This window comes from Cinclus cinclus, chromosome 4, assembly GCF_963662255.1.
Source record: "Cinclus cinclus chromosome 4, bCinCin1.1, whole genome shotgun sequence".
NCBI classification, from domain to species: domain Eukaryota; kingdom Metazoa; phylum Chordata; class Aves; order Passeriformes; family Cinclidae; genus Cinclus; species Cinclus cinclus.
In genome coordinates, this window is record NC_085049.1 from 34815220 (window position 1) to 34833104 (window position 17885).

Consider the following 17885-nt stretch of genomic DNA (forward strand, 5'->3'; position numbering starts at 1 on the left):
TTATAGCACCTGCGTCACTGATTCCCCGTGCCGTGCCCGGCCCGGAGCCGTCCTTCCCTTCCCTTCCCTTCCCTTCCCTTCCCTTCCCTTCCCTTCCCTTCCCTTCCCTTCCCTTCCCTTCCCAGGCACAGCTCCCGCCCGCGGCGCTCCACGCGCTGCCCGAGGGGCGGGGCCGGGGGCGGGGCGCGGGAGCGCGGGAAAGCGGCAGCCTCGGCCACGTGACCCGCCTGCGCTGAAGGGACGCGCGTGCCCGGGAAGCTGCCATGGCCGCCGCGGTGTGTTCGTCCCGCATCGTGGCGGGCGGCGACGAGGGCAGCGACAGCGACGACGGCGACTGGGACATTGGCGTCGTGCGGCAGGAGCCGCAGGTGGGGCTTAGCCTCCCTGCGCCTAGGGCCCGCCAGCCGTGGCCAGGCGGTCTCGGGGTGGGGGGTGGCCTCGACTTGGAACCGTGAGTGGAGGGGAGTTGTAAAACTTGTGTATTTCTAAGTTAAAATGATGGGAAGTAACAGCTTATGCTAAAAGATGATTTCATTTCATACCCACTTCTGTCTCTAAGGAAACTAGTGAATAATCAGTTCTCTGCTTACAGGTGTATGTAAATGTTTTGTATGCTTGATACAGGTCTAGCAGCAGTCTTCAGCTGCATCTGCAGCTTTAATACAGAACAAATCTATGGTGCTTTTGAAAATAACTTAAATTGGGCAACTGTCTGATGCATAAACTAATCATTTGGTCAGTGCTTTTTTTCTGCCAGAATGTTCATGATGCGGCACTACAAATGCCTTTGTCAGCACAGAATTAGGATAACGGAACTGTGACCCTTCACAGCTGTGGATTTGTGCTGTTAGGCCAGGCAGCTTGTCACCGAGGTCCCTTGACTCAAGCTCAAACTTTCATATCTGGTAGTTGTACTTTTTAATATTGTACTTCACAATATGTGATATGTACAAAGAAAAAAGGTACATAAATGCATTGCAAAGTTTTTCTGGTGTCATAAGATGAAAAAGAATCTTAATTTAAATCAAGTAATGGTAAGTAAAATTGAGAGCAGCGTGGAAGGTCAGTTAAGAAGGAAGATATTTCCATATTCAGAGAATGGAACCTCTAAGAAGAAATTGATTTTAAAACTTAGGCTTTATAGTAGACCCTGGACAGATCTACAGAGAGGGAAGAACAAGAGTTTTATGTTGCTTTTTTCCTCTCTTCTGTGCTATGTCCTTTCAGAAATTATTAGTGCTTTTATACTGAAACCAAGCTGTATTGTCTTTGCCTGGTGACAGTCTCCAGATTTTGACTTATTTTTCTATTTTGACTTAATCTTTCTTTGTTTATCTAGCAGTTGGATCAAATGTTGCAGGCAGACAAGAATGAGGCATTAAAGAAGGCTCTGTTTCGTGGTGATGCGTCATTAATTGAAGAACTCTTAAACTCGGGTGAGGAAAGTCAGTTGCAAAGTTGAATATTTTTATTGAACTTTATTTTATTGAATTATAGCAAGAATACTAAACTTTCTCATTTTAAACAAGACTTTGTATCTTTTCCTGGAAACATTCACGTGTTCTGCATGCACTCAGCACATTATTTTGAAAGATCAAATTTCTTTTTCAGTGACTCAGATTCAGTATTCCAGAACATCCCTTCTAATTTATGTTTCTTTTGTCAGTTTGGAGCCCTGAAAATTGAGAAAACTATAATGTTTGAACTATGAAATAAGGTATTTTTCTTTGTTTTCAGATGCATATTTAGCATGCAAATGGCAATTACAAACACTGAATTAGAAGTTAGGTTTAAATTGAGGAGAATTCAGTGAGTGGTCTTTGGTGTTGAAAGTTGCACAGCATGGGGTAAGAAAGGGAGGCTAACCTTTTTTAATTTAATGTTCTGTCAGTTTGGAAATTCTTTCCTTTTCCCTTTTTTTTTTTTTTTTTTTTTCCTCTCCGCAGCACTGTTAGGTGTCTGGTATGTGCCCTGGGTAATATTGCTGTCCTGGCAACATCAGCTGAACAAAGATTTTGTGATTCTGAAAGGTCTAACAGGGTTTTTGTGGCATTTGTTGCTAAAAAGTAGTCTGTTTTAACACTGAAAGCCTTTTTCCCTGTTCTGTTAGTCTGTATTTGTCCTTAATGTGTTTGTTAATCAGTGTTAGGAAGATTGGATCACTTATTGAAGCATCCAGGGCAATCAGAAACTGCATAGCTGAGTTGACCTGCCTAGTGATAATTGTCAGGAATTTCTGCTTCAGCAAGCAAGGAGAATATAGTAACCAAGGGCTTGTTCTCTGAGGAAAATCTGTCTTAGGGAAGAAAGTAGTTTCTTGGTTAGGAATGGGCTTTTCTGAATTTTGAAACAATGACATTATTTGCCCTTTTAGAAGCCAACTGTTTCTCAGCACAATGAGGGAGTGGTTTTCTTTTTAAATTAAGCAAAACTGCTGCACAGACTGAAACGCAAGAAGTGCAGTGCAAGCATGAAATACATCTATCTTGCTTTGAGAAAATAACGTTCTTATTTATGGGTAGAGTTTCAGTTTGTGCATCAGATTGTTTATTTATTTTGCTACACCATCCATTTGAAATTGTTCTGTTGCAGTCAAACAGCAATAGTTCACTTTCTGTGCAGATGCCTGCTACATAGTGGGCAGTTATGTGCTGTTGGAAGATGGTAATAGGTTTCTGTAAGGGCACAGATTCAGGCTGAGGATACATGTAGTTTAGTTTCCTGTCTCCTGAAACGAACAAGATAGTATTATAAAAGAATATGTAATTTCTTTAAAATGGGATCAACAGTAAATTCTGACCCATCCAGTACTGCTCTGCAAAGCAGTAGAATACAGTGCCAATTATGGAGGTCTTTCTGAAGAAAGGTAACATTGTCCTTCAGGGGATCTGTTCTCAGATTAAATGTTTGCCTCCAGAAATACCTCTAGTATATGTTTGGTATAGTATATGTTTGGTAGAGCTTGTAGGAGGCTCGGTACCAGCAGTCAGCCAAATTCAAGGTTTGTGTTGGAAGTGGATTTCCTAGCAACAGTTGGGGTTATTCTTTCAGGTAGAGTGAGACTGTGTTGTCTTCTGGCTTGGTTAGCTGTTGCTTTAGTATTTTTGAGGTTGAAGCAGTTTTGCAGAGCTTCTTTAGGAGGTGGACAAGCACAGTGTTTTTCCTTGCCACTTCTGTTAAATGGCACCTTAGGAAAAGGTTTCTGAAGTACATGTTACAAAAAGTAATGCAGACAAGTAGCACCTTCAAAGGTGATTTGGATATTTTGGTTTGCTTGAGGAGTAAAATACTTAACACCACGTAATTCATGTGTTCCATTTCCTAAAATGGAATTAAAAGTTACGGCCTTATGACAGTTTAGGCGGATTAAAGATATAACTACAGTCAAGTCCTCCATTTTCCTTCAACAGTTTATTCCACTTATATCTTTAAATGAGTGCTGGAGCTCATCTCATCTTTTGTGAGCCAGTTCTGGGAATTATAAATAGTAGTAAACAACAGAAATGGGACGGTGCCTAGTGTGTGAGAATATTTTTTTCGGCCAGTTTAGAACTCTGAACCCTGAGTCAGGTGGACACTGTAGCTGGCCCAGCAGAGGGAGACATCAGCAGCTCTAATATGACTCAGCTTTAACATCATGTGGGAACAGACCTAAGTGCAGGCAGACTTAAATCAGTACTTCTCCTGGAGAAAAGTCTTAGAGAATCAAGCATTTTAGAATATTCCCTCAAGTAAATGGTGTTTGGATGTGAATGGATTCCAATACTAACAGCTGTTCTTTAACTGAATGAAAGTCAAGACCTCATATTTTTGGTGTCAGAAGTGGAATTATTTAGCAGAGTTACATTTTTCTCTGTAAAAACAACCTTTCTACTCTAGGTGTTATTAGCCAGTCAAGAGAATGTCTAGAAGGGATATGGGAGAAACAGTAAGAATCACAAAAAGAATGCAATTCTTACTTTGCTGTACTTTCACTTCACTATTATTCATATTCTTCACGTGGTTTCTGCTGTAGAGTTTGCTTGTTTGTCTCCCCTTTGCTGCTTAAACAGGAAGATATTTATCTGTAACTCAGACTGTAAAGAAGAATGTTTCATCTGGTTTGTCTCCTAGCTGTAGTTTGTGGGGCCATGTAACTGTAAAGCTCCCCTGCTCATACCTACAGAGGAACACAGATAATGGCAGGTGGGGGAGCCCAAATAATGCCCTGGTCCAGCTCCTCTCAGACCCGTCATGGAAGCCATTAGTCTACCTCGACAGTCTCAGAGAAGCAGAGACCACGTGCAGACAAATTACAGACTCGGAACAAGGGGCTCCCAGCTGTAACAAAAGGCCCTTGTGCCTGGGGGCCAAGTGACTGTAGAGATGGGTGAGTAAAAGCTGTGCCAGTCGCAGGAGTGAGACCAGAGGTCAGAGGCCCATGTGTCTGTGGTGCCAGCAGCTGGAGGGGATGGATGACAGGATGGTATTGGTGCTACTGTGTTCGTAAGAGTGCTCTGTTTGTGCTGATCACTGTGGCCAGTGCTGTGCGTGTGTGCGCGCACGCACCTGCTGGGAATACACATTCAGCATTAATATGGGTTGGACCTGTGCTTCTGGAGTGTAGCAGCATCATTTCTATGGCTGTTGGATCTGGACTGATTTTTCACTAAACAGTGAAAATTTTTCTGAGCTTCACTGTTTTCTCAAGCAGAAAATCTCAAGGATTTCTCAACGGCCATTTAAAATGCTGAACTAACACTGCTTACTTCAGTAACAGCTCATGTAATGAGAGTAATAACCTATTTGAGCGGTCGTCAAGGTGAGACATTTCTGGTTCAGTCAACAACTCCTATAACCAGGCAGCCAAGAAGCTCCATGACTGTTCATGTTTCAGTTGTCCTTTCTTTGTCTTCCTCTGGGATTACAGCTTGTTTGCATTGGGACTTTCACACTAAGTGGTACTTCAAGGCAGTCAGTACCAAGATGGTAGGAGATTATGCAGGACAAGCAACATATTGCCAGGTAGACCATTCTACTTCTAGAACTTGGAAGAAGCACCAGCATCATTGCATATACTAGCTGCTGTACATGTAAAGAAAGCATTGAGGAAAATGCCTTCTCAAATGTTTTAGTAAGTCTGTATATGACTGCCATATAGTTAATTTGTCACTGTTGTTCTGATATATATTAAAGTAAAAAGCTCTAGTTGGGAGCTGTAGTTATATGGACTGCTTTTCTTATGAAGAAGAGAGACTTTTTAAGGCTGACAGTGTGACAGTTTTTGGGTATTTTATTTTTCTTACAAATATTACTTCAGTTGGGCTGTTAAGCATCAGACTTTCTAAAATCTTGAAGTGACTTAGAAGGAAGTTCTGATATGACTGATAAAGGACATTTGCTGGGTCCCCTTGTAAAACTTATGTGGGCTTCAATGAGAAGTTTTTTACACTGCAGATAGGCCATTGTGCCTGTGACATTAACTGCAGCCAATATGTGTACATTGCTAAGGAGATTTGAAATTCTGTGGCTTGCAGGTGTTAGAATGTTTCAACACATGGCTTTCATCGAATTGCAACCTCTTTATTGATTCTACAATTCCAGTGATCTCAAGAAATTAAAGACTCAATCCAAGAGCAATGAAGTAATTAGGCCCTCAGCTTTAATGACTTTATATTGCTACACTGAACACATCTTTGATGTAATACCAAGGCAGGAAAAGCACACATTTAGCATGAAAAAGTGTGCATGTAGCTTAACTGTTACAAATTTCTTAGGATAGTTTTGGGGGTTTATTTGGAGTGCTTTTTCCTAAAGAAGTATTTTTGATTATCCATGATCACTGTAGGACTAATATGGAACCAGCTGATGGAAACTTTGCTTATGGGTTTTTATTATAAAGTTAGATGAGCATCTCAGTCTGGTACTTGTTCTCAGTGCATTTGGGAGAGCTGGACTGTCTGACAGACATACTTCTAGCCATTTTAGCCATTCTGGCTATTATAAAGAGTGACAATTCTGATGAATCTGTTTGACTTGCATAGTCTCCTATTTCTTCTTTTTATTGAGATTATATTGTTAGTACCGAACACAAATCTGCTAGCTAACTGTCTTGCAGGACAGAGAGTAAAAGGAGCTGTGAAGCAAAAAATCCTATATGTTTTGATCCTAATTGCCTGACAAGGAGTTTGCTTCCACAGCAGTCTTCTTGGCTTGGCAAGAATAACATTTTTTCATTTTTGATTGAAGAAAGCTGTTGCCCAGAAGTGGAGAAAACAGATTCTGTGTGCTTATATGAAATTACTTTTGCAGCTAAATGTTTGAGGTTTTTAATATAGTCTTTCTGTGGTCCTTAACTCCTTGGATTGAGAACTGGGCTACACTGATGTCAGTTTTAAAAGTAGTTTTCTGATGTTCTAAAGAAAGATGTATTACAAAAAAAGAAAATGCTGTAAGAGATTTCTCTCCCTTGTACTAAATGCAAACAGTGTGTAACCTTTGTAATGATACATATTGATAGTAAGTTTTATAAAGGGTGTGTTTGTTGTGATGCAGTTTCATGATTTTAATTTCATATTTTTTGACAGGTATCAGCATAGAAACTAGCTTTCAGTTTGGATGGACTCCCCTGATGTGTGCTGCTAGTGTGGCTAACTTTGCAGTAGTACGTCTTCTTCTGAACAGAGGTGCTAATGCATGTTTTGAAATAGGTAAGATGGGAAGGAAAAATACTGGCTGGTAATGTTCACTACCAGATATGGTCCCTATCCTTATTCTCTTGTTTACATGTGTAGGGAAGAAAATCAGAAGTTCTCGGTGGAACTGAGACCCACTCTACATTTCCCAGTTTTGAAGGAAAAGTAGTAGTTTTAAAGTAACAGTTGTGTTATTGGAATTGGTCTGGAATCAGTTGATGCATTGTCTTGTTCTTTCTCAATTACACTTTTGCCCCTGCCCCTCACCTCCCAAATCCCAAGTACTTTTTTAAAAAGTGTTTGGAAGTATTTGCTCAAAAATTGTAGTATAAAGCTGTACAGGTAAAACTTAGTGTGTTTTATCTGATTATGAACTATGTACATGCAGAAACTGTATAGCATCTCAAACAACATGAATAGCTTTCCAGTTCATGGGAAACTAATATGAAATTCACTAAAACTATAGTGCAATTTTTCTGTTAAGAAAACTGTTCTTCACTGTGTTAGATCACTTTTTCCTGAAAGAGTTCAGTGTAGCTTCTAAGTAGTATCAGTTCCTCTGTCAATTTTCTTGGCCTAATAATAACTCTTTTTCTACTTAAATTTTGGTTTCTTTCAATCTCTTCCATTTTACTGGAATATTTATCCCACAGTACTGCCGAGTACGTAAAAGCAGTAATCATATTTTCTAGTAACTTGCCAGTATTTGCTGTAGTAGTAGTAGACTGAAATGCAGATGGTACAGATCTGACTCTGAAAATTTTCTCGAACTTATTAGCAGTTGATCAGAGAATGAGATTAGAGTAGATTGCCTACACCAAAAGCAATGATACTTCTAATCACTGTCCTTGTAGCCAGTTTCAGAGAACTGCTATATGTCTTTATGTACATGCCTACAGCTTGAACCTGTTCCTTATTTATGGCTGTAGAAAGCTATAAATGGGGCAGAGACTGCTATGGGCAATAGTTTAGGCTGACCACATCACCAAATGCATGGAATGTTTTCATTTGTGTGACCAACTGTCCTTGTCCAAAGTGGCACCTTGCTAGGATCAGGTTTCTTGGCTTGTTTCCTTGTTAGGCTGTGTAGGGAAACAGTAACTAGGGCATATGGGCAGCAGAGTACAGTCCAGCCAGGAGCAGTCTTCTAAGTCATTGATTTGGGTCAGGCCACGTATGTTCAGTAAAGCTGTGCTATCCTAAGAGGGTGCTAAATCTCACCAGCCCTCCTGCTATTTTTTATGTCAGCAGGCAATCATACAAGTGATCCTATAACAATTACCCTTTAATGCATATAATTGTAATAGACATCTGTACTGTTAATAACCTTGAGTCACTCATCAGTCATTCCTTATAACTAGTGACTTAATTTTACCCTTTTTGGTAGTTGACAAGAACTAATATGTCATTTGCTGTGTGATGGGTTCAAAAATGTTGCATCCTTGAGGAATTAATTTCACCAGACCTACTGGAGTTTTTATCTTGTCTGAACATAAACTTACCTTTTTTGCAGTCTTTAATCAGTTATTCTCTGTAAAAGAGAAATCTATGAATTCCAAGGTGTTTCTTCTCTTTCCTGTCTTGCTCACATGTATGAGCTATAGGTAGGCTAACAGGAATTAATTTCCCGCTCTTTATCGCTGGCTGAAGTAATGAATACAAGCACAACTGCAGGTTCCTCCCAAATGCCATTCCAGACTGACAGTGCTTTATCTAAAGTCCTGCCATCTTTCCATTCATTTTCCAGTTGATAATCAGGTTAAACATTTTGAGTAAAAATTTGTCAGCGTGTCAAGTAATTTCTACATGAGGCAGTTGAAAATTTAAAGATTAAATATTAATCAATATTTAAATGATTAAATTATATCATATATAATTAAAATTAAATATTAAAAAACCAAATGAATTTAAATGTAGAACTAAGTTGTAGAGGTGGAGGACAAGAAGTGATGAGACCAGTGGGGGTAACGTACATAACAAACTTTTCATGTTTAAATATAATGAAATCTAAACTCATTGAAGAATGAAAATGTTAAGTATACATAGTCTTAAAATTTCTACAAGAAAACTAGAAAATATGTTGTAACACTTGATAGGATATGAGGTAGGTGCAGCTAATACTATATTTCGTAATATTATAATTCTTAAATGGATGGAGGCATGTTGAAACTTGTGAATAAGTTTGTACAACAAACAAAATGGGCAGTTATTCAAATGGAAGTCATTTAAAAAGACACTGAGGCCAACTGAGGTCTTTGAGGTGTTATGTTTCCCACATGGAAACCATGGTAATCATGGAAAAGGAGGTCTCCTGTGTTCTGTGGGCAAGCAGCGCTTGCACAGTTTTGATTTGTGAGCCCAGGTTGTACGTAACACCCAGCTGGTTTCGGAGCTGGAGAAGTAAATATGCTGGTGTTCCTATGGACTGTGTAGATGCTCTTTAAATCCACATCTAAAGCAATACTTTGAATACTTCTCCTGCCACTATTGGACCATAGTAAGTTAATAAATTTAATTCTTCCTTCTTAAGAAGCCCTTTTGCTTGAAGTGTCTTTTGTATGGGCCTCTGTTCTCCCCAAAATTGGTGTGACTGTGTATTCTTAATACATTTCATCTACCTTTTTCTGTCCATTGCAGCTGTTACTTCCATTTAATGGAAGGGGGAGAACAGGGAGTGAATCTACTGGTGTGGAATGTGCTTTGAGAAATAAGCATCTGTAGTTAAGCTCCTACTGTAGCTTTGGGGTACTCTCAAGCTGTTCTAAACTTCAGTAGGAATAGACACTTTACTACTGTGATTCACTCTCATCTTTCTATTTCCTCAGGTGCCTTTGTCTTACCTGATCATTCTAGTGATTTTCACAGACAGGAAAACAAGATTGTTAGCCTTTTCCAAATATTGTAGAGTATCAACATCTCAGTAGCAACTCTAGTAAATACAAAGACTTTTAAATGAACTTTTTGATCAGCGTGGTATTTACATTTATAATTCTCTAACTGTGAATTTCCAAACAGATAAATATACTGTGTTGATGGCAGCATGTACTGCGCAAGCTTCAGAGGAGAACATCTTGAACACTGTTGAACTGCTTCTGTCAAGGAATGCTGACCCTAACCTTGCTTGCAGGTATTGAAAACCCCACACCTGTGAATACAGTACAGAATTTAATATTATTATATAGACATAGCTGGTGGTAGTGTAGTGTGCATACTTCTTGCAATTTCACTGCTGTATAAGAAAAGATTAGTACCCAGATACTTATGTCTATTAGTACAATTGTTAACCTGAGTAAATAAGATTGTGATCAGCTTTATCAAACTGTAAGTGTATTCTTCAGCTGAACAAAATCAAAATTAATCTTAATTATTCACGTGACTGAAATATAAGGGCAAGAAATATGTCCTCTGCCTTTCCTAAATCATTTTGCCTCTTCTGCATAGGGATGAAGTTAAATCAATTCATTCTTTATTTAAATTCATATCCTACTTTTGAACTTTTTGTGGGTATCTGGCTGTCTTCATTTCACAGAGTGCTTCCGGTGGAAAACAAAATTCTGTAAATATAATGCATTTATTCCAGTGCAATCTGGAATAATTTGTATTAAAGAGATTAAGCTCCTTTTAGAAACAAGTAATGTCCTTCAGTTGTAACTTTGTGTCTCAGCAGTTTGAAGCAGTGCATTGTGAGATGTCTGTAGTTACACAGTCTGATGAAATGTTTCATTTTACATCAAAAATAAACTAATTCTGGACTGACCTTAGGATAAACTGTCTTGCCTCTGCTTAAAAAAAAATAACTGTTTAGGTCATCTGGTTTTTCATCTAACAGAATTTTTTATACGATGTCTCTTCTGTTATATTACCTGGGATATATAGACTGAGTAGCTCTCTAAAAATAATAGAACTGAACGCCTTTGGTTTTCCTTGGTAGAATTCAATTACTTGCGGCCCTGAACCTCGTATGAGCATGGTACTGATAGACAAGGAGGAAGCAGAGTTCTGCTGAAGTGCAGCTGATGTCTAGTACCAAATTTAAATGCTGTTCTTTTATTCTTATCAGAGAGACTAGAAATTGTTCATGAGATCGTTCATGAGAGGAGAGGAAGCTACATACTCTGAAATAATAACATCTTGTTGTTGTCAGATAACTGGGTGTTAGAATGAACTTCCTGCTTTAAAAAATGGGGGAAGTCTTTGCATTACTAACTTTGTCTTGGGTGTTAGAAATGTAAGTGATAGTGCAGAGCTGCAGGTTTGCAGTTGGACAGGCCTTTGGCTAAACTTTGGGGGAAAAGAGTGTGGAAGCTGACTCAAGAGGTAGGAATTCTAATTTTAAAACTTTATAAATAAACTTAGAGTATGTTTTGTATGGTTGATCTTTATATACAAATATTTGTTTACTATCTTTTTGTGTCCTTAGGCCTTGTGCTAACATGACTTTTATTCATGCATCCAGCAGATTTGGTTGTGGCTTTTTTTACTTTAGCAGTAGTAGTCTTTCTCAAATGAAAAGATAAATTAAGTGGCAATCAGTACTGTCACAGTTGTGTTAAATAAAAGCAGAGGCTTGAAAAATCCAGACCTTGTCACCTCAAACCTTTGAGCTGCCTTTATGCTTTTCTGGTATTTGACATACATGCATGCCACTCCATCATTGGGTCTGCTCAGGCAACAGCTGCTGTTTCTCATGGACTTCTTGCTCAGTGTTCAGAAGTAAGAATAAAACACAAAAAACTGCCTTATGTTGCAATAAGGGATCAAACAACCCCTCTCTGTGGCACTGCAGTCCCATTTCACCTGTTTCATTAGCGGAAACAGGATGTTCTGTGGTAGTGATCAGAGCTGTCAGTACTTCCTGTGTGATCAGCTTACCACAGGGGAAGAATTGAGGTTCTCATTATTTGGCTTTCTTAGCATGTAAGAACCAGAATGATTCTAGGAAGCTTCTCTTTTGTCCACCAGCCACTGGAATGTGTGTGAATGCAAAGCAGAATACTTAACCTTCATGTAAGGCTGAGCTTAGTAGTTATCCTTTCTCTGTTGCACCATCAAGGCAACCAGTAGGCTCTTTTATTTTATGTCATCTGGAGGTGATGCACAGAAACTTGGAGGGAGTGGGTCTAATTTATTAAGTGTTTGGAGTGGGGAAGGACTAATGGGAAAGAAAGTGATTTTTGAAATGCAAAGAAAGATGAGTTTAGTAATGGGTAGGTAGATGGCTTCTTTGCAAGGGGATACGGTTCTGAGAAGAAAGTATTCAGTACTTAGGATAACTCGATATTTTTGCTAAATCAAAATTGGAAACTGACTACTGGTGGCTGTAAAAACAGTTTTGTTGATGAGAATGTAGTGTATCAAAGCATAAGTGCTAGGTGAAGTGTTTTGAAAGTTGAACAAATAGAGTAATGGCTAGGTGAAGCAAGAAGGCATTGTAAGACCTGCTGTGAATAGCCATTGTAGAGCTACTATAGCCTGAATACTTCATTTAAGTGAGTGCTACCCTGAGAAATTTGTTTTGCTTATCTCATGTCATTCACCTTCCTCTGACTCCAAATGTTTATTATATACTTTATCCCTTTGTAAGGCCTGGAAATCTTTAAGTAGTGTTTTTTAAAAACCTTTTTTAATCTGCAGTGCTTTCCTAGTTACACTAAAGTATGTTCTTCCAATATTACTTGTTATATAGGGGTTCCCACTTCATCACTAAATTCCACTAAGCCAGAAAATGGGCAAATAGATTATCTTCTGTTGCTGTGAACACACTGTTGCCACTTGATTTCTCAGTTCCAGGCTTAATGTGCAGCAGTGGAGTGGGGAAAGTGTCTTCAAAAGCTTCTGAAGATGCTTCCTGTTTATCTGAAACATTGTTCATTTACAGATCAATAGACTAAAATAGTGTTTTGAAACATAATTTCCTTGCTTTGGGATCTCAGTAAGAAAAGACTGAGACTAAACTCTGGGTTAACTTGTTTTCTACATGTTCTATTTTTTCTAGTATTGTTTTTAATTGATACACTGGTCTAGTTAATAAAAACATATCCAGTTATGAGACTTTACTTGCAACTTGTCAAGACCACCAACTTGAAATAATGAATTTTCTAGTGGTATCTCCCCAGTGGATGGAAATCTGTGTGTAAATAGGAGACGTCTCCTCTCCTTTCTCTTAGGAAATTTTCCAGGGAGGTGAAGTTTGTCTTGCTTGAGATCATGATCCCAAACATAAGCACGTTTATTTTTCAAGTGCGGTGAATTCTGTACCACAGATTCAGTTTAGTGACAGCTATGCAGTACATTTTAGAGTCAGATGTTTGCCATGTAGGAGATAAAATTTTATCACCAGTTCTGTTGTGGCTCCTGATTATCCAGGATTGGAGGCTTCAGGGTAGTAGGTCTGTTCTGCTCCGCTTGTTGTCTTGTGATGTAAATTTTGCCCCATTTTTTTGACAAGGTGAAGTGAGCCTGTAAGAACTTCTGGTTGTATCTTTGGGTACGTGTCGCATACAAAGTTTTGGATGGCCCTAAAAACTGAAAAAGCTTCCGTTTTTGTCTTTTTCTCCAGTCTTGATATAAAAGCAGGAAGACTTAGAGCGCGAAGCTGTTAGAGGACGTTTACATTGGGTATCAGGAAAAGGTTCTTCTGCCAGAGGGTAGTTGGGCATGGGAGCAGGCTCCCCAGGAAAATGTTCATAGCACCAAGTTTAACAGAGCTCAAGAAGCATTTGGACAATGCTCTCAACCATGTGGTGTCATTCTTGGGTTTGTCATGTTCAGCGCCAGGAGTTGGACTCTATAACCCTTGTGGGTTTCTTCCAACTCAGAATTTTCTATGACTCTAAAGATAAAAACAAATAAACAAAAATCTCTCTTCATTTGCATGAGACCCTGCTTTTTTTATCTAGGTGCTGCAAAACTGCTAGGAAAGATAGTTAGAAGTTTAATTAATAAATTGCTTATATGCCTTTTAAGCTTTCATTTATTTATTACTTGAGTATCATATTCAGTATGGAAAAATTTCATGTGTCAAATTGTACCATACAAAAGAATTTAATGGGTATTTGGGCAAGAAGGTCACCTGCAAGCCAGACTGCTGAAACACAGCAGTTCCTCAAAATGATGACAGGATTTTTAAGATCTCTCTGGATGATTATCACTACAGTCTATGAACATTTGCCATGTTAAAGCTTGCTGTTGTGGTTGTGGGGGCTCATTGTAGGGTTAGGAAAACGAGGTTTATTTTCCCCAATGCTCTTGTCTCCCTCCTGTGGCTGTACATATAAATAGATGCTGCTTTCGTGGAGTGGCGCAGGACACTCGTGCATGTAGAGGTGCAAATTTGTGCAGCAATGCATGTGTTTCTATCCTGAAACACCTTGTATGCTTTGAAATTAAAACTCAAGTATTAAAATAGAATGCTTGCAGTACTAATTGCACAATCATGTTGATTAACCTTTTAAATATTGTATTTATTGAGTTTTACTTGCAAATGGAGCAGTTATTTTAGTGGCTTTAGTGTAATTACGTTGTTGTGTTGATTTCAGATACCATCCCTGCAGTATTATACAACTGTAACTACATTATATTCTTTGGAGAAAAGTCTATTCTGTAGCCTCAGGCTTTTTCCTGTATTTTTCCCTTGAAAAAGCAGAAGATAATTGTGAAATAGTATCAGAATTTAAAAAAAGCGGGAGAAATGAAAATGAAATTTTTGCAGTCAGATGTAAACAGTAAATACTTCAAAGGTGATGGCATGAGAAGTTCATCAAAGGCTACCTACCACTGAAAAGAAATAAATGTTGTGAGTGAGTGTCGATGTTGGGCAAACAAGTTTGAGTTCTGTTGCTGCAAATTATTAGGTTATAATCAACTTCTTCTCCTTCTTTAAAATATAGATTCCTGTGTATAGGCATCTCTATAGAGACCTATAGAGATATTGAGATATATAGGCATCAGTTATTAAGTTGAAGATTGAGATTACAGTATTTCTCTATTTTTATAGTAATCTTCATAAGTACACAGGGCAATTCAGGTAAGAAGGGGTTTCTAGGGTTTTCTAGTCTGACTTCTTTAAAGCTACGTCTGCTGTAAAATTGGACTAAGTTGCCATCTGATCTTGAAATCCACTAAAGATGGAGACCAAAAATTTTCTCTGTGCAACCAGTTCCACTGACTGGCTGTGCTCCGTGGTGAAATGTCTCCTCACATACAGTCAGAACTTCTGGTTTTGTAGTGTTGATTAACTAAGTTAGTTCTAGACTGATGCAAGTGTTTTTGCTTCATTGCCAAGCTCCTTTACGTTGTTGACTGTATGTCTTTAAGGTCTGGTTGCCTTTCATTTTGATTGTCTCTGTGTGATTGACCTTCTTCCTCTAGCATAAGGTTGTTTCAAATCTGTAAAGTTACTGCATTTCATTCAGTACACTTTTAACTGTGTTTATGTAAGACAAAACATTATCCTTGTATGAATGACTGAAACCAAAGGAAGTTGTGCAAAACCTTAGTTCTAGCAATACTCTCTGGAAGGAGGCAGAAATTTTAAGGCAGTTGCTTTAACACATATGAATTTGGGGATCCCTCTAGTGGTCGATGAACTTAGTATTAAGAAACCCAGTGTTGGGAAGAGCATTCCTCCCCTCAGGTATATCCTAGCAAAATAGAATAATCTGTAGAAAGCAGGTTTTTGACATGGAGCTATACATTACAAGAAATACATATTTTTCATGAAAAACTATTGCTTTTCAAAATACAATAGATTTTGATTAAACAACAGTAGTAAAATATTTTAGCTTAAGTCTTATTACTTAGTAGCAACGAGAAACTCTATAAGTCTTTTTCCTCCAGTACTGCCTTTTGTTCTCCTTAATTCTGCAATCTTGTTTCACCAAGGATGTGTCAAAGATGCTTTGCAAACAGAAGCTTTTGAGAAATATTTCACAATGGCTTCATCTTGTAAGCATCTCTAGAAGCATGAGATCGTGTCTTGGTTTGAGACAATTCAAAGGAGAACATTGGAATGAGTCATCTCCTTTAAGTATTCCGACAATCCCTTTCCACCAATAAGAGATTAATTACAATAGATGAAAGAGAAAGAAACAGTTTATTAACAAACAGAATATCAAAAGGCATGGAGGTAAAAAAAGTAAATTACTGCTAGACCTCATACCCCAATTCAACGAAGAGAGAGCTGAAGTGCTGGAAACCACCTGTTCCCAAAATGAGCCTGGCGGGAGAACTTTCAGGCTTTGTATGACAGAGTGACAAGATGGTGTGAGAGCCCTCCTTGGAAGGCAGGAGTCTCACAGAGCTGTTCCAGCAGCAGACAGAGAGCTTCCCTGTGGCAAGGCACAGCAGTGGGCACACCAGTTGAAACAGCTGGGCTGGAGCTGCTCAGTGCATCCTCTCCCCAGCTCGATGCAGTCAACAGTGTCTTGGGCTAGAGCAGGGTGGCTCTGCTCCACTTTGGCCAGCATGGTGCCCACCTGGTTTTTCAGACAGGCAGCTGCAGAATTCACCCTCAAGGTAGCTCAGAAGCTGTAGGTTCTCTGAGCTGAGGGGGGAAAAAAAGCAGACAACAAAATGGAAAGAAAAGCCATTACCTGAGCAAACATCAAGCAGGCAGCGATGCAAATACCACACAGGCAAGAGACCCAAGAGACCTTGCTGGAGAACTTTTAAAAGCTCCTGCATAAAAGCAACCTCCACACAAACACACAAGGTCCCCTTTTGCAGGGTCTTAAAGATACAGTAATAGTTTCAGGGCACAGATGATAATGAGGTATGATACCATTAGGAATCACCCTAAGATCAGTAGACTGTTGTCCTCATGGCTTTGGGTTGTAAAAAATCAGAATAACGGGAAGGGTGGTGTCTAAGTGTACTCCTTCAGCAACTGCAGGAAACAGTAGGCAGCAAGATTGGAAGAGATTTTTATGATCATGTAGTCTGACCATCAACCTGGCACCACCGTGACCATTCCTAAACTGTATGCCAGAGTGTCACATCCAGACCCCTTTTGAGCACTTCCTGGGACAGTAACTCTACCACTTCCTGGGCAACTCTTCCAATGCCTAACCACTCACTAAGTGGGGAAAGCAAAAGAATTTAGTATCTTATCTGAACCTTCTCTGAGGCAACTTCGGTAAACAGAAGACAAAAATGGGATAAAGGGCAAAAATATTATGATTGTGTTTAGTTTTAGTACTTAAAAAGTACTTTAGTCCTTCAGTATTATCTGTACGTGTAATTCTCTTGGGCATGCTCAGGGTGGGGGTGGTCCTGACTGTTACTAATGGGTGTGCAGCCTCTGCTATTGCATCATGCCTCTCCACAGCAGTAAGAGCTGTATGAGCTGTGATTCTTTTGCTTACAATGATTCTACCAGAGAGGGTTTTGCATTTATTAACATAGTTGTTATTTTTAATATTCTTTCTCTTAAGTATTTAGTTGTGATTTACATCTTGCTCTCAATGAAACTATATTTTTTTCAAACTTTGGATTAAAATTATTCTGCCTGTAGAACATACCACTTAGGCTGTGTCTTTTAAAAATAATTTCTGAATGAAAATAGAAGTGTGCCACCTTTTTTTTCTTTTTGCCTTTTGACATACTTTATTTCATCTGGTACCTTTTCTTTCAGGAAACAAATGACTGCACTGATGTATGCAGCTAGAAAAGGCTATCCTCGGGTTGTTGCTTTTCTTGTTGCTCATGGATCACACATAAATGCCCAGGATGAGAATGGGTATACAGTAAGTGATTTATTGTGTGTTGTATTTAATGATAAAAAAATTTAAAAGCAAGTACCCATTAGCTAGTTTCAAAGTATAGCTTTTTGAGAAACATTCCTGAGAATTTTCTGCTTTAACACTACTTGGAGATCCTCTTGAATTAATTATCTTTGTCTCCATATTGGGTTGTGCTTTATTGATTGAAATTGTTGGGTTTGCTTCATATGTGAAGTTGGTAAAACAAAGTTGTTCTTTGCAGGCATTAATATGGGCAGCACAGCATGGACATAAAAGTGTAATTTTGAAGTTGCTTGAGCTGGGAGCTGACAAAAATCTACAGACCAAGGATGAAAAAACAGCAGCAGAGCTAGCAAAAATCAATAAACATTTAGAGGTATTTAATTTCTCTTAGAAATGTAAATTATGTATTTTATGTTAAAAATCTGTTCATTAATTGTATATTTTTCTGTAGAAGTGTTAACTTTAA

The 17885-nt window shown here is 38.7% G+C and overlaps 1 protein-coding gene across 1 annotated transcript in view; it reads left to right on the forward strand.

Annotated features, from left to right (window-relative positions):
- Window positions 1-263: 263 nt before the first annotated feature.
- The window catches only part of ASZ1 (ankyrin repeat, SAM and basic leucine zipper domain containing 1), a 35961-nt gene continuing 18339 nt past the window's right edge, over window positions 264-17885 (forward strand). The window contains exons 1-6 of the mRNA XM_062491075.1: window positions 264-368; window positions 1340-1436; window positions 6567-6689; window positions 9690-9801; window positions 17308-17419; window positions 17658-17792. Coding sequence (XP_062347059.1) covers window positions 264-368; window positions 1340-1436; window positions 6567-6689; window positions 9690-9801; window positions 17308-17419; window positions 17658-17792 — 684 coding nt within the window. The remainder of the gene's footprint in view (window positions 369-1339; window positions 1437-6566; window positions 6690-9689; window positions 9802-17307; window positions 17420-17657; window positions 17793-17885) is intronic.